Source organism: Thamnophis elegans, chromosome 1 (assembly GCF_009769535.1).
Source record: "Thamnophis elegans isolate rThaEle1 chromosome 1, rThaEle1.pri, whole genome shotgun sequence".
In the NCBI taxonomy this organism is placed as follows: domain Eukaryota; kingdom Metazoa; phylum Chordata; class Lepidosauria; order Squamata; family Colubridae; genus Thamnophis; species Thamnophis elegans.
This window is the reverse complement of record NC_045541.1, coordinates 109,091,352-109,104,650: the sequence shown is the minus strand read 5'-3', so window position 1 is coordinate 109,104,650 and position 13,299 is coordinate 109,091,352. Positions and strand designations below refer to the sequence as shown.

Below are 13,299 nucleotides of genomic sequence, written 5' to 3'. Positions count from 1 at the left end.
GGGATATTGGAATTAAGGTAGAAATTTGTAAAACAAATGCCAAGTTGTTTGGGGAAAAAAAGAAATTATTTTCATTCTGCACTTTACTCTGGAAAAATATTTATAATCCCAAGATTTCTCCCTGACTAAGGTATGACCTGAAATGAATGTGTCTTAAAGTTTTCTCATTCTACCCATCCACTTCTAAATAGTGTGAGAAATTCAGGCTTTTTCTGCATGCTACACTTCAAAACTGAAGCAGTGAGCGGGACTCACATAATTTTCTCTACCCAGCAATGTAAGCTATAAAAGTTCTATACCTGGGATAATTGCCTCCACTATTCATGATTCCTCTTTCCTCACCTGTAATTGCAGGGATGCATGGGTGAGGAGCTGGGGTAGGGACGGTCCACAAAGTGATCAATGATAATCCCCATGATAGGTGGGGTCCTCTCAAACTGCCTGCAAGGCAATAAGTAATAAGCAAATTTTATTATTCATAGGACTGTAGTTTCTATTTTACAACTTGTTCTGACAGCCATCCTGCTCTTTTGGGTAACTTTATGGGGAGCAGAGCATCACCACAATTCAACCCTGCAACTCCACATATAAACAAGAAACTTGCTCAAAACTTAAAACTACCAATATAAATCTGCCAAATCCAAGTAATTAAGATTTTCAGGTCTAAAGACGGATATCCTAAGAAGAGTTTATTTAGTTTAACTAACAATTCCTCACCTGGTAGACATGAATGCTAGGTTGATTCTGTAGGCACATGACAAAGTGATTGTGCCTAGTGGAGTACCAACTGTCCCAACTCGGACTGTCTGAAATCCTACACAGACAGAAGAGAAGTGATCAATGTCCCAACTACTCTTTATGTTAATAATGATCGAACACAAACATAAAACAATTCATTATTGCTCTAGTCTTAGCTGAGCACACCAATAAAACTGAAGTCCCCAAGATGATGTCCATGCAGACCACACTTGGTGTTCATCACCCTCTCGTGTTTCACCTCATTTTTAATTTTAGTGCAATAGTGTTTGTGGGAAATTAGCACAGTGACAAGAATATCTCTAGACCCTATCTGAAATGGGACCTGGAACAGAAAACTTCAGGTCTGAAAGAACTATCTTGTTATTTGGAAATTATCACTACCTTGTACTTAGTTATAGACCTGCAGAAGTTGCTTTTCTTTTAACCTTATTAATTTACCATATTTTTCAGAGTCTAAGACACTCTGAAGTATAAGACGCACCTAGCTTTTGGGGAGGAAAACAAGAAAAAAAAGCTGCCTCTGCCTCCCAGCAATTTGCCTCCTTGCAGCAAACAGCAAACATTCTGTTTCAGTTTCAGCATTGTCGGCAAGCAGCTGATTGTCAGTTGGATCAGCCTCCTGATGATCAATTGTTTCCGGTTGTAGGAATTGCCATAGCCTATTGCTGCCTCGGAATACCGTTTCAGCCTCTGCATGCCCTAAGGGGTGAGCAGAGGCATGCGGAGGTTAAAAACGGGATATGGATGCCAAAAATGGAGCAGAGGCGGCAATAACAATCCCTGCAGCCTGAAACAGCTGATGGTTGGGCCGAGCCAACCAATAACCAGCTGTTTGTGCTAATCAGGCTGTGCTGAAGCTGAGACTGAAACAGGCTGTTTGCTGCAAGGAGGCAAATTGCTGGAAGGCAGAGGCCAAAGGGTGGGGGCCGGAGGGTAGGCGGGGCTACATTCGGTGTATAAGACACACCCAATTTTTCACTCTCTTTTAGGGGGGGGAAGTGTGTCTTATACTCTGAAAAATACAGTACTTTTTGAGAGCTGATACTTTGTGACTAAACAGCTTACTATAAAAGTAACTTTACTATCATGCTTATAATACATTCAAAAGACATTGATGCAAACTTCTATTATCTCTCCTATTGATAAAATATTCTTTGATGAATATATTCTTTAGTTGAATCCCAGATATAAGTTTCAATTCTTCATCAATCTCTTATAAACCTCAAACATCCATCTATATATGCATGTTCTTTTTGTAAACATGTGAATCTGTTAGTCTATAATTGCTCATTTTTATTTTCTACAGTCTGTCAATAGTAAAAAAAAAAAAGGCTAGGTCTAATATTTTCTTATACCCAGTCATACCTTCTCCCAAGCCATTCAGTTGCACTTCTCCAAAGTATACCCTACAACAGATAAGTAGAGAAAAAAATTATATGTATCATATATGTTGTTTCAGGATGTCAGGCAGAGATATAAATTTGATTTTTTTATTCCTAATGTACAATAATCTTATAACCCTTAATCTGGTCACTTTTTGATCTTCTGTGAACAAGGAATATAAAATAAACATAAGATCTACTAATGTCAGAATCAAAGAAAGAAGCATGGTAAATGCCAAAATTATAACACAGAATCAAGATAACAAAAAAAGGGATCAAAATAAATATAAGATCAAATAAATTCCTGTAAGGTTTGATCTAAAACCCCATTGATATATTGTCTGTTTTAATTGCTAGGTCCTAGCCTAGGACATTACAATAACCAACAAAAATCAAAGTAGCAACCAATTGAATTTGAGGCTAATAAGAAAAATTAGGAGTCAGAGAGATCATTTATATTCTGTCTGAAACTACAGTTTTATTGAGGCCATTCATTAAATACACATGTAGTTTGGAAATGTAAATCATGTAACAATAATTTACTAGTTGGACCAGGCAATTGGCAATAGGTATAGCAGATTAACTGGAAAATACTTAAATACACAATTGCACAATATAAGATTATTACACTTTTATTTGCCTGTTAGATTTCAAAACCTTCCCCATTTTAATACATTTCAATTGCTTTAAACTGGAAGATTAAACTACATATTTAGCCGATTACATGTTCTAAATGATGAAATTACTGATATTAAGATTGGATTAAATGAGAGATTGGATTAAAAGAAATCAATCAGTGATATTCATCTTGGATTAATATAATCTTTGTTTAAATTCTCTTTCCTTTTAATAAAACAAAACACAGCAATATACTTTGGGAGTTCACTAAATCTAGGAGCTTGTAGTTGAAAACAGGGTACATAGATGATTTCAAAATTATTCCATTCTCAGTTATCATTAATATTACTCCTTCTACAATTAGCATTACATTAAACATATTGGTACAAAGTTGCCAAGTGATTTTCATAGCTAAGAATGTACTTATATCTGGATCTGCCCATACTAGATCCCATAGTATTAAATTTATATTCCTCATTTAGATATCAAAAAATCATGTAGGAATAAATATAGTAGAGAGAACTAAAATAAACCAATGTTTCCTTCAGAATAAAAAAACCAAGCAGGCCAATGTATTTAATAAATTAATAAACATTAACACTGGCTTGTTAATATTATCTAAGAGATTTTATAACATTGCACTAAAGATAAAAAGAGAAGGAAGAAATATATACCTTATTTTGTTCATTTTTTGTTTTATGGATAATGCATAGAGTTATAATTTGAATAATAAGATTAAGAAGCAAAACTGTGAAGTTAAAAAACAATGGTCTGCTTAATATTGCAAAATTTTGAACTGAAACAAAATTTATTTATATTTTGACTAAATTATGAAGAAACACAAGGAAAAATATAGCTATAAATCCAGATATTCTTAAATTTCACTCACATTAGAAGAATGCAGTAAACTATCAATTACACATGAGAACCTACTTCTTTATTAAAATAAGATTAACAGCAAATTAAAAAGATAAAAAATAGAGACCTATGCAAGCATGTTAAAAATATATGAGGCTTGAGAAAAATAAAGGAAATGTAAGAACATGAAATATAAAACTTGATAGAGACAATATAGAATGTATTAGAAGTTCTATTTATTTTTTGGTTCTGAGGATGATCAAGGTCAGTATTACCTGTACAATATGACATATTCATGACCTTGTTTCCTTGAGAGTCTATAGGCTGGTGTCACCCTTGTTATAGCAAGCAAAGATTTCAGCAGTAGAGATAGTCTATTATACACAGTGTAGGAAACTTTGGTTTCTTTATCACATCTAAAATTAGACATAAAAATAATTAGTCTGACATTCCAAGAATCGATAAATTCTGAAATGAATCAACTTTGAAATACAGGTAATCCTCAATTTATGACCACAATTTAATTCTAAATTTCTGTTGCTAAGCAAGGGAAGTTAAAGTGATTTTATCACATTTTATGAGCTTCTGGCCACACTTATTAAATGAATCACTGCAGTTGTTAAATGAGCCATGTGGTCATTAAGCAAATCTGACTTCCCTCATTGACTTTGCTTGTCAGAAGCCAGTTGAGAATGTTACAAATGGGGAGCATATGACTCCAGGATAGTGCAACTGCCAGAAATTCATGTCTGTTGCCAAGTGCCTGAATTTTGATCACGTAATTGTAACAATGCTGCAATAGTTCTAAGTGTGGAAAAAAAAATTCAGTGCCATTGTAACTTTGAACGGTCATTACACAAATGGTTGCAAGTAAAGGATTATCTGTATTGAATTATCACTGTAAAAAAATAAAATTTAAGATTATATTTTTACAGAGTTCAAAGCAAACTAATATATCTACAGATTTTATGTAATATACCAATTATTTAATTTTAATTCAAATGAAGATGTTTGCTTTTCAAATATCAGAGAGGAATATCTTAAGTAATAATTAATGCATTGGTCCACAAATACCATAGACTTATATAGAAATGGATGCATATTACAATATATCTTTGCTTGATATAGATTACATAAAACAGTTTCTTCCACAATATTCATAAAGTAGAATAGGATATATGTGGGGCATGTGGAAATATGGTCTATTTTTAATTTGGATGCACCAAAACCGAAAAAGTTTGTTTTCTAATGCAGTGAAACCATGATTTATCAAACCCCAACTCAATGGACTTCATTTGCAATGGGACCAAATTGTCACAGCAATTTACATCATTTGCATTTGATGATACCATCTCACACATGTCATTGATGCAAATGAAGTAATTTGCATTATTTGGTAAATGATATCATCATACAAATAAGATCATTTCTGCAATGACAATCATGTAGTTTCATATAATGACAACTGGACTTGGCAACTTGGTCAATAAGCAAAGTGGTTATTATGTGAGATCACAACTCTCATGATTTTATTGTGGGAGATACTTTGCCATCCCTATTATAACTGCAAATGGTCACTAAATGAGGCAGCCGCTAAGCAAGGACTACCTGTATTTTTGTTAGAATGAACTTTCCTCCCTGTCCAAATTAAAATGAAATTCCATTCTATACTCATTTCCTGATCTGGAATGCAATATTAACTAATTACTATACCTATAAAAATACTATTGTGGTATGAAAGAAGCCTATTGATGATAACAGATTTATCTAAATCCCATAGCTTTTTGCAATACACAAGTATATTTAATGAAAAGGGAACTGTGAAATGAACAATTTCTATTTGGCTTCCTGATATATGAAAATATTTTTAATTGGATAATTTAGAATACGCTGTGTGATCTCTAGCAAAATGGCTACAAAAATGCCTGCACAAAATGCCTATCAGGGAAGACTTAGTGAAACTCAAAGCATCCCAATGCTTTATATCACTATCTCTAGCCCCTACCTCTTGCATTTTACACATTTCTACCTTTGCCCATTTGCAGAGCTAGTAGGCTGTATTCTGCATGATTATTTTTAGCTTCTATGAAAGCTTACTAAGCTCATTTTAGCTCTTTAACATTCTTGACAATAAAGAATGCTTCTATAGACTGGCACCTTGACCTATTATAATATGTCAGCTTGCCATTTTTAAAGTGAAATGTAAATTGAAATGTAATGTCAACTAGGGTATAAAGGGGAGTATCATCCGACCTGAAGGCCTTAGTTTTAGGGTAATTATGCATGATACTGTTATCAATTTACCAATGTTTGTAAATACCAGGAAACTTCTAAGCAGCTGTTAAAAGAAGTGAAAAATATCTTACATATGAAACATTTCAAGACTGAAGCTGGCTCTACTGACCTTATGGGAAGAGTTCTGAGTTCAAAAGAACCATTTTCAAATTCAGAAGGTCCTTTTGAATTCAGAATGCCTCCACCAAGATTGGAACTGCATGAAAACATTTCATACAAGTTGGAACAGCTTATTTTTACCTAAGATTGGGAAATACTTGCAAACTTTTATTTTTTAGTGTGCAAATGTTAACTCATAAATTAATTATGATGGATATACTGGATATATTCATTTTTATTACTACTTCTCTATATGCACATTTTAAAATGTAAATAAAAAAAGGGAACTAGTGTTTAGTTATTTACACTTAACAAAAAGCCTCCTGTGCCCACTGATTCTAGAGATTCACTAATATTAACTGTTCACATTCAAGCCTGTTGCTTATAACAACATCAAAGCTTTAAAAGTGGTAACTGAGTTCGTTATTTGCATTGTTTCTCTTCTCACTTCCCTTTTCTTTTACACTATGCCTTTTAGGCTTCCAAAGCATCCTAGGGACAGGTAGTGTCCTCTCCGTTATTGATGTGAGTCTTTCTGATAGATATCCCCTCCTTTCCAATAAAGATAGGAATGAAAATACTTTAAACAGTAACTTACTTTTCATTCATTTCTAAACACCAGATTTCCAGCTCCATGGAATCTCCCTGCAGTAGGAAAAAAAGTGTTTCAACCAAGCCTTTATAATGACAAAGCTTTTACTTGTAAAAAAAAAAACCTAGTACAGATGAGTCAGTGGATGTTGCTGAAAACGAGACAAATGAAACTCTAGGTGGACTTAACATTAGTATAGTTTCCAAATTATGAAAAGTGATACCTCCATATACCTGGAAAAATGTCACACAAAAGCAGCTCAAGTTTTTTCACTGCAGAATGCAGGACATAAAATAATGGATTGATAAATGTTTTATAAAACTTGCCAAATTTCAATTATATGGGAAATGGATCCTGGATTTTGGATGCATTCTGTAAGTTAGTCCATTTGAGGTACCCTTAGTTCAAAAAATTGTTGTCCCATGGTATACCATTTCATCCCATTAAAGATCATTAGAACAAGAGTTTTAGTAGTAAGCAAGATAATTCTATTCACTATCTAATCATGTAAGACAATTCCAAATAGAATTCCTGGAAAGAAGATCCTATGTGTAACAATATTTCAGTGACTAAACAGAGTAGTTTGTTTTTTTTATATAAAACTGAAAATAATAATGCTGCCAGCAGTGGTTTACTAGAACCCTCTCTTGTTAATTTTCATATGATTTGAAGCCATGTAACAAAATCTGAGATGAAATTGAATAAGAAAAAAAGAATGGTTGGATCAGTGTATACCTCAGAGGTTTTAAGGGAGATTTCCACACACATTGACCGCCCAACAGCAGGCAGCTGTCCTGCCAAAGCTTTTTTTGCTTCATGAGTAACTTCTGGTATGTCTTTGATTGCCAAGTTAAACTGTAAAATTAAGAATGTAGATTTTAATTTTCAGGAACTTACTTTAGAAACCTAGAAACCTTCCTACTACAGGAATATGTATAATAAAACACAGTTCACAACAGATTAATCTCACAACTATAAAGCAAAACATCCTTTGCTGTTATACATCACAGATTAATAAATGTTGATTTCCTCATAATGTTGTAAAGCAGATAATATACAAACACACAGATATACACAAGTCCTATTTGCTTTCACATTTGTATGTCACAAATACTCAATCAAAAGATCTAATAAGAACTTTCAAAGGATGAGTGAATTGCTCCCATACATTCTATATTTATATAACCACTTTAAAACAGAAGTAAAGTAGAATCCACATGCATTTAACATGAATGTCATGAATGACGTAACAAAAGGATTGATCTCAAAAATACTTTTTACCCAGTCAGAGCCTGTTGGTGAGGAGGATGAGCGAGTGCAGATTTTTTCTCCAAGTCGGGCCTGCACAATTACCTGTACAGTCTGAAAGAAAAAACAGGCTTACTGCATTGAGAAAAGACAAATAGTCAAAAAGTCAAGTAGAGAAACCTACTGAATGGTACCAGATTGAAAAAAAATTAAAGGAGGTATAAAAGCCAAATTACTCAACTGTTTGATAGCAGAAGTCAGAAACATATGCATGCATTATTAATTGCTCAGATTCTGGGCAGAACACTTTAGGAAATCATATACCTTTTCCTATATCTCTTAACAATTTTATTTATAATTTCTTTGAATTAGGGCTGTGCACACTTCAAAAAAGCTTTTTATTTAATTGATAAATTTATAGAGTGCCCATGTCATATGCATGACTTTGGGTGGCTAACGAAAACAGAGTAAAACAACAATAAAAAAGAAAGAATTAAAAACAACAGAAATTTGGAATAAGTTTTCAGACTCTGAGCAAGTATAAGAGCTCCTAATATAGAATTCATGTTTTTATTACTTTATTACTGAAGAAGAAAAGCTGCCTCTTTAGGATTGGATTAGCTTTAACACTGAAATTCAGTATTCCTATTTTAAAGCCTAAAATCATAAAACTGAAAATACATTTCTGAAATTCTTAATTTCTTCTAATTTCTTAATTTTAAAAACTGTTACAGAATTTGATTACACATTTTTGTGTTACTGCTGCTGAATTGTTGTGCAAAATGTTAGCTTTTGTTATGCTGCAGTCTAAACACAATGCACACACAAATAATTACCTTCAAAGCAAAAAATTTTATGAACTTGTCCAAGTCCTTCCTGTCCTGGGAGCTGAGGTCAGTATCCATTGCATATGAAAGTCTGAAACAGGACAAAAAAAATGATTTCACATTTCCAGTCTTAGAAGTCCTTTTACACAGTATTATTTAGCCAAACTAGTCTTAAACATCAACAAGTAGATTTTAAGTCAGCCACTTCTTTTGAAATCAATTTGTTCATTTAGATAAACAGAAATTAAGAATATTCAGTGAAGTTTACATTCTGAACTGTTGTAACTATCTGCTCTTTCAGAATCACCTGGCAAAATCAAGTAAGTTTTTATTTAACCCAATGAACTCACTAGAGATACTTGGTGAATAAGATTAACCATTTGTGAAATGAATTCTAGGTAACGTGATGTGAGACAGTGAGTAAGTGCTGACATATTATTGTTCATGATGTAAGTTTATTCAGAATAGATCTGAAACGGAACTCAGCAGTAGCTGATGTCATCTGGTTATATATTGTATGAGCGCGCAATACAATAGGATGCTGTTTTAATGAAGAGGAAGATTGTCATGTTGAAGGGTGATAAACAAGCCTAAACTCGTGTATTTTTGACAGATGATGTGATCAGATAGTACACTATAAAAAACAATGATTATGTGTTGTGACTCAGCAGTTCTGCTGTGAGTTTTTTCTGAATACAAGATTCAGTATGCAGCTGGGGCTTGTGGGAGGAAGTTTGGAGATAAAAGGACGGATGCTGCCACGCCCCAGTCGCTGGAGTCAACGTCGTTCCTTTGTGCGTGCCTTGGTTTGTACAACAGTTTGATAATTAATTGTGATTTATGCCTGTTACACTTGGATAAGTGCTTTGGTGTTTCATGTAAACCTGATCTGTGAAGACTGTGGAAGAACTGCAGTGCTTGTAAGAGTCTTTTGTTTTTCATTCTTATCGGAGACTTGTATTTATGTTATGTTTGGGCTCGAAGCCAGTTTGAACTGAGAACTGATAAAGAAAGACTTCCTTTTAAGTTGCCTGCCTGTGTTTGTTAACGAGCCGTGAAGGGGGGGACAGAACACTATGCTTGATAAAAGTTGAGAGAATCAGAAGACAAACGGATAAAATGGGTGGATAGATCAAACATATTACTGGAGAGTCCTTGGAAGTGCTGTGGACACAGATACAAAGCAAACCAGGATTACTAAAAGCAGAAATATACTGTCTACATGATATCTTTCAACGTACATTCCACAAAAAGAATAACTGTCCCCCCTTTAAAAGCATCTTAGAGTCTTTATTAAAAAATACAAGAAAATTTTTGGAAGCACTGCACTCTGGAGCAAGCAGCAAGGAGCAGATATTTTAACTTTATCTATTATATCAAAAGGTCTTCATTTGAACCACTCCATCACAGTATCACAGGGCATATAGGAAACAACCAACAGAGATATGAGACAGAACCACTCACCACCTTATCAACCAAATAATTTACGAAGCATAAGGCATCAATAATGTACAAGACAACATCTGTCCACAAGGCCATTCCATCAAAGCATGAACATATCAAAAAAGGCGAGATATACAGTCCAATCTCTACCAACCAATAAACCTAATTTCTCTAAAATTCTTGCACTGATAGGGTGAGGAAGGCATATTTGGAGAAGTCTAACAACCTAACAGAGATTCTGCCAAGAAGATGGCATGTACATGATGTCATCATGATGCATATGATCCTCTCATGTATTTGCCTCCTAATATCTGATGCAAGTAATAGCATTTTGTATATCATAATTTATTATTTGCAGTCCACAAATATCCATGGCTATGGTCTATGCTCAGAGACAAGTCAAGATAGCAACAGTAATAGCATTTAGATACTGCTTTATAGCGCTTTACAGTCCTAAGATGTTTAGAGTCAGCTTATTGCCCCCAACAATCTGGGTCCGAATTTTACCCACCTCAGAAGGATGGAAGGCTGAGTCAACCTTGAGCCTGGTGAGATTTGAACTGCCAAATTGCAGTCATCCGGCAGTCAGCAGAAGTAGCCTGCAGTACTGCATTCTAACCATTGCACCACCACAGCTCTTGTGAGATGCCATTTGTCTATATAGCCACTATGAGCCAGACTTGATAGCACTGAATACCTGCATGCTAGGTACAAAATAGTTTTCATGTTGGAAACATAAAAAAGCTCTTTCCCCTCAAATTTAAAAACATAAAAAAACAAGTTCAGATCTTTGTAATAGCTACTTTAAACAACTATAATGAATGATAATTTTAGCACTGCATGCTTATTTAGTGTTCATAGATCAAGAAAAACCCATTATCATAATTAAGATCAGGGCAGGGCCAAATTTCCAAAGAACCTTGTTGGCATTTCAGATTAAAATCTCTCAATCTTTTTGTTCAAAAATGACAATTAGTGGCATCAGAGATTAGCTAACTGGTTTTGAATTTTACATAAAGCAAGGATAGATGAAATTTTTGACCTAATCAGCAAATATGAAATTGCTGAAGTACATTATCCTATAAAATGATCTCCATTAAGGAGGGCAGGGAATAGTAGGCTGTGCCCTTCAATAAAGGTTGCTAGGATGGTTTTGGACAGCCACATACAACACCATTATACAAAGGAAAGCTGTTGAGGTTACTCCTCTCACAAAGTCTCTCATATAGTTCCTGCAACGTCAGCTTTCATTTTTTCTATGATATCAAAACGCCTCAAATAAACCAATGCGTTCCCTAGAATGCCTGCAATGCCTTTATGAGGCTGAGATCTATTATTGGAAATACAGATGCTACACACCAGTGACTGCAGCATACAAGTTTCCGTCAAGAAAAGGAAGGAATATGTTACAATTAGTCGTAGCATAATAAGGTGGTAAATGAAAGGAGAAAGAATTAAAAGACATATTATTATTTACCAGACTAACTACTTTACTAATATGGTGGATGGAAAGATCCCAGAAGTCCAAATGTAAGCATCTACATATAAAGTTGAAGTCATTCCTCAAACAGCTTTCTTTTATTTAAGGTTCTAAATATGGGGCAAGAACAAGAAGACAAAACAAGAAGTCCTTGACTTACGACAATTGAGCCCAACATTTCTGTTGCTAAGTGAAACAGTTGTTAAATGAAGTTTACCCCATTTTACAATCTTTCTTGCCATAGTTGTTAAGTGAACCACTGCAGTTGTTACATTAGTAACATGATTAAGTGAATCTGGCTTCCCTCTTCACTTTGCTTGGCAGAAGGTCACAAAAAGTTATCACATGACCCAGGGATACTGCAACTTCATAAATATGTCAAGTGTCTGAATTTTGATCATGTGACCAGTGGGGTGCTACAACAGTGTGTGAAAAACTATTTTAGGTTACTTTTTTCAGTGACTTACATGATTCAGCTGTGATTGAACACATATAACAGTAAGCCATGTTTTTCTTTAGTCAAAATTAGTTAAATTTAGATGTTAATCCGCAATTTATTTAAAAGTCATGGTGGCTAAAAGTTCGCTCACACAAACACAAAGATACATACCATGATTGATAGTCTGCTAGGAGAATTAAGAGGTCAAATTGCCCTGCCCATTTTCTGGTATGACTCATCCATTGAGATGGTCATCCACCAACCCTTCTCAAATCCAAAATCAGGACTAGAGTGTGTAGACATCATAATTCTCTTTTTTTCCCTCTACAGTTCAATATTCCACACATCCTCTTCTGCTCCTTCCTTGTTTTATTGTAATTCAGGAAGAGCAGGGTAAACTGTAATCTATGAAGATCTATGTATATTTGAGATGTAGGAGGCAATTGTTACCTGCGCAAGAGAGACTGAGGTGACAATTCGAGGTTTCATCCCGGGATTAACCCAAGAGGCTTCTCCTAGCCTCTTTGCTGCTTGGCCATATTCATTTGGCTTCTCTTACTCCGACCTCTCCCGTCTTGATACAGGATGGAAGATGCCTCTTTTTTCCCTTCCTGTTGAGGATCTTCTCAGTTTCAGAGACTAGAGAACCCCGTGTCTTTTGCAATGGGATCTTCTCTGTCCAACTAAGAAGGAAAAGCACTAAGGAACCTCCAATGTCCATTCGGTAGGCGACTGGCTGAACTGACTAAATTTCCGCGTGGATACAGCCAGGAAAGGCGCAAGAGGCGAAAGAGTCTAAATTTTCAGCTTGGCTCTTGAGGGAAGAGGGTGAAGAGCGCGGTTGGAGCCTTTTAACCCCGAGCTAAACAAACCAGAATTGGGCCCGGAGGGTGTGTGGGGGAAAAGCACCAACAGCTTCTCTTTCCAGGCTTGGTTCAGGCAGAAGAGAAATGCCTCCGGCTCGGCTATGAATAGACTCCGGTCCGAGTGACGCTTTTTCCCCCGAGAAGAGCCGTCCGAGAGACGCTTGTGCCCAAAGAAAGCCGCGGGCTGGTCGCCCCCCTAACCTGGTTTCTTCGCTGGAAACTGCCAGGGGCCGTGACGGCGCCTCACGAGCGCGGCCTCCCCCGGGATCCCGTCACCGCCGCCATCGCTACTGTTTGTTTTCATCGGTTTAAGGCAAATGAGGCAATCGGGGCGGCACTTTTCACACGGAGTCGAGATTATTTTCCCCCACTCTTGTCCCGCAGTTTGATTTC

At 35.5% G+C, this 13,299-nt stretch overlaps 1 protein-coding gene across 5 annotated transcripts in view; it reads right to left on the bottom strand.

Annotated features, from left to right (window-relative positions):
- The window catches only part of ATG13 (autophagy related 13), a 29,426-nt gene extending 16,211 nt beyond the window's left edge, over positions 1 to 13,215 (bottom strand). Inside the window, exons 1-9 of one of the 5 annotated variants that reach the window (XM_032226883.1) lie at positions 12,491 to 13,215; positions 8,688 to 8,769; positions 7,885 to 7,965; positions 7,339 to 7,458; positions 6,610 to 6,656; positions 3,893 to 4,033; positions 2,125 to 2,165; positions 718 to 814; positions 343 to 441 (exon numbers count right to left, since the gene is read on the bottom strand). In XM_032226883.1, coding sequence (XP_032082774.1) covers positions 343 to 441; positions 718 to 814; positions 2,125 to 2,165; positions 3,893 to 4,033; positions 6,610 to 6,656; positions 7,339 to 7,458; positions 7,885 to 7,965; positions 8,688 to 8,756 — 695 coding nt within the window. In that variant the 5' untranslated portion in view covers positions 8,757 to 8,769; positions 12,491 to 13,215. The remainder of the gene's footprint in view (positions 1 to 342; positions 442 to 717; positions 815 to 2,124; positions 2,166 to 3,892; positions 4,034 to 6,609; positions 6,657 to 7,338; positions 7,459 to 7,884; positions 7,966 to 8,687; positions 8,770 to 12,490) is intronic. The other 4 variants (XM_032226878.1, XM_032226890.1, XM_032226906.1 and 1 more) reach the window with 4 other exon arrangements.
- Positions 13,216 to 13,299: the final 84 nt, after the last annotated feature.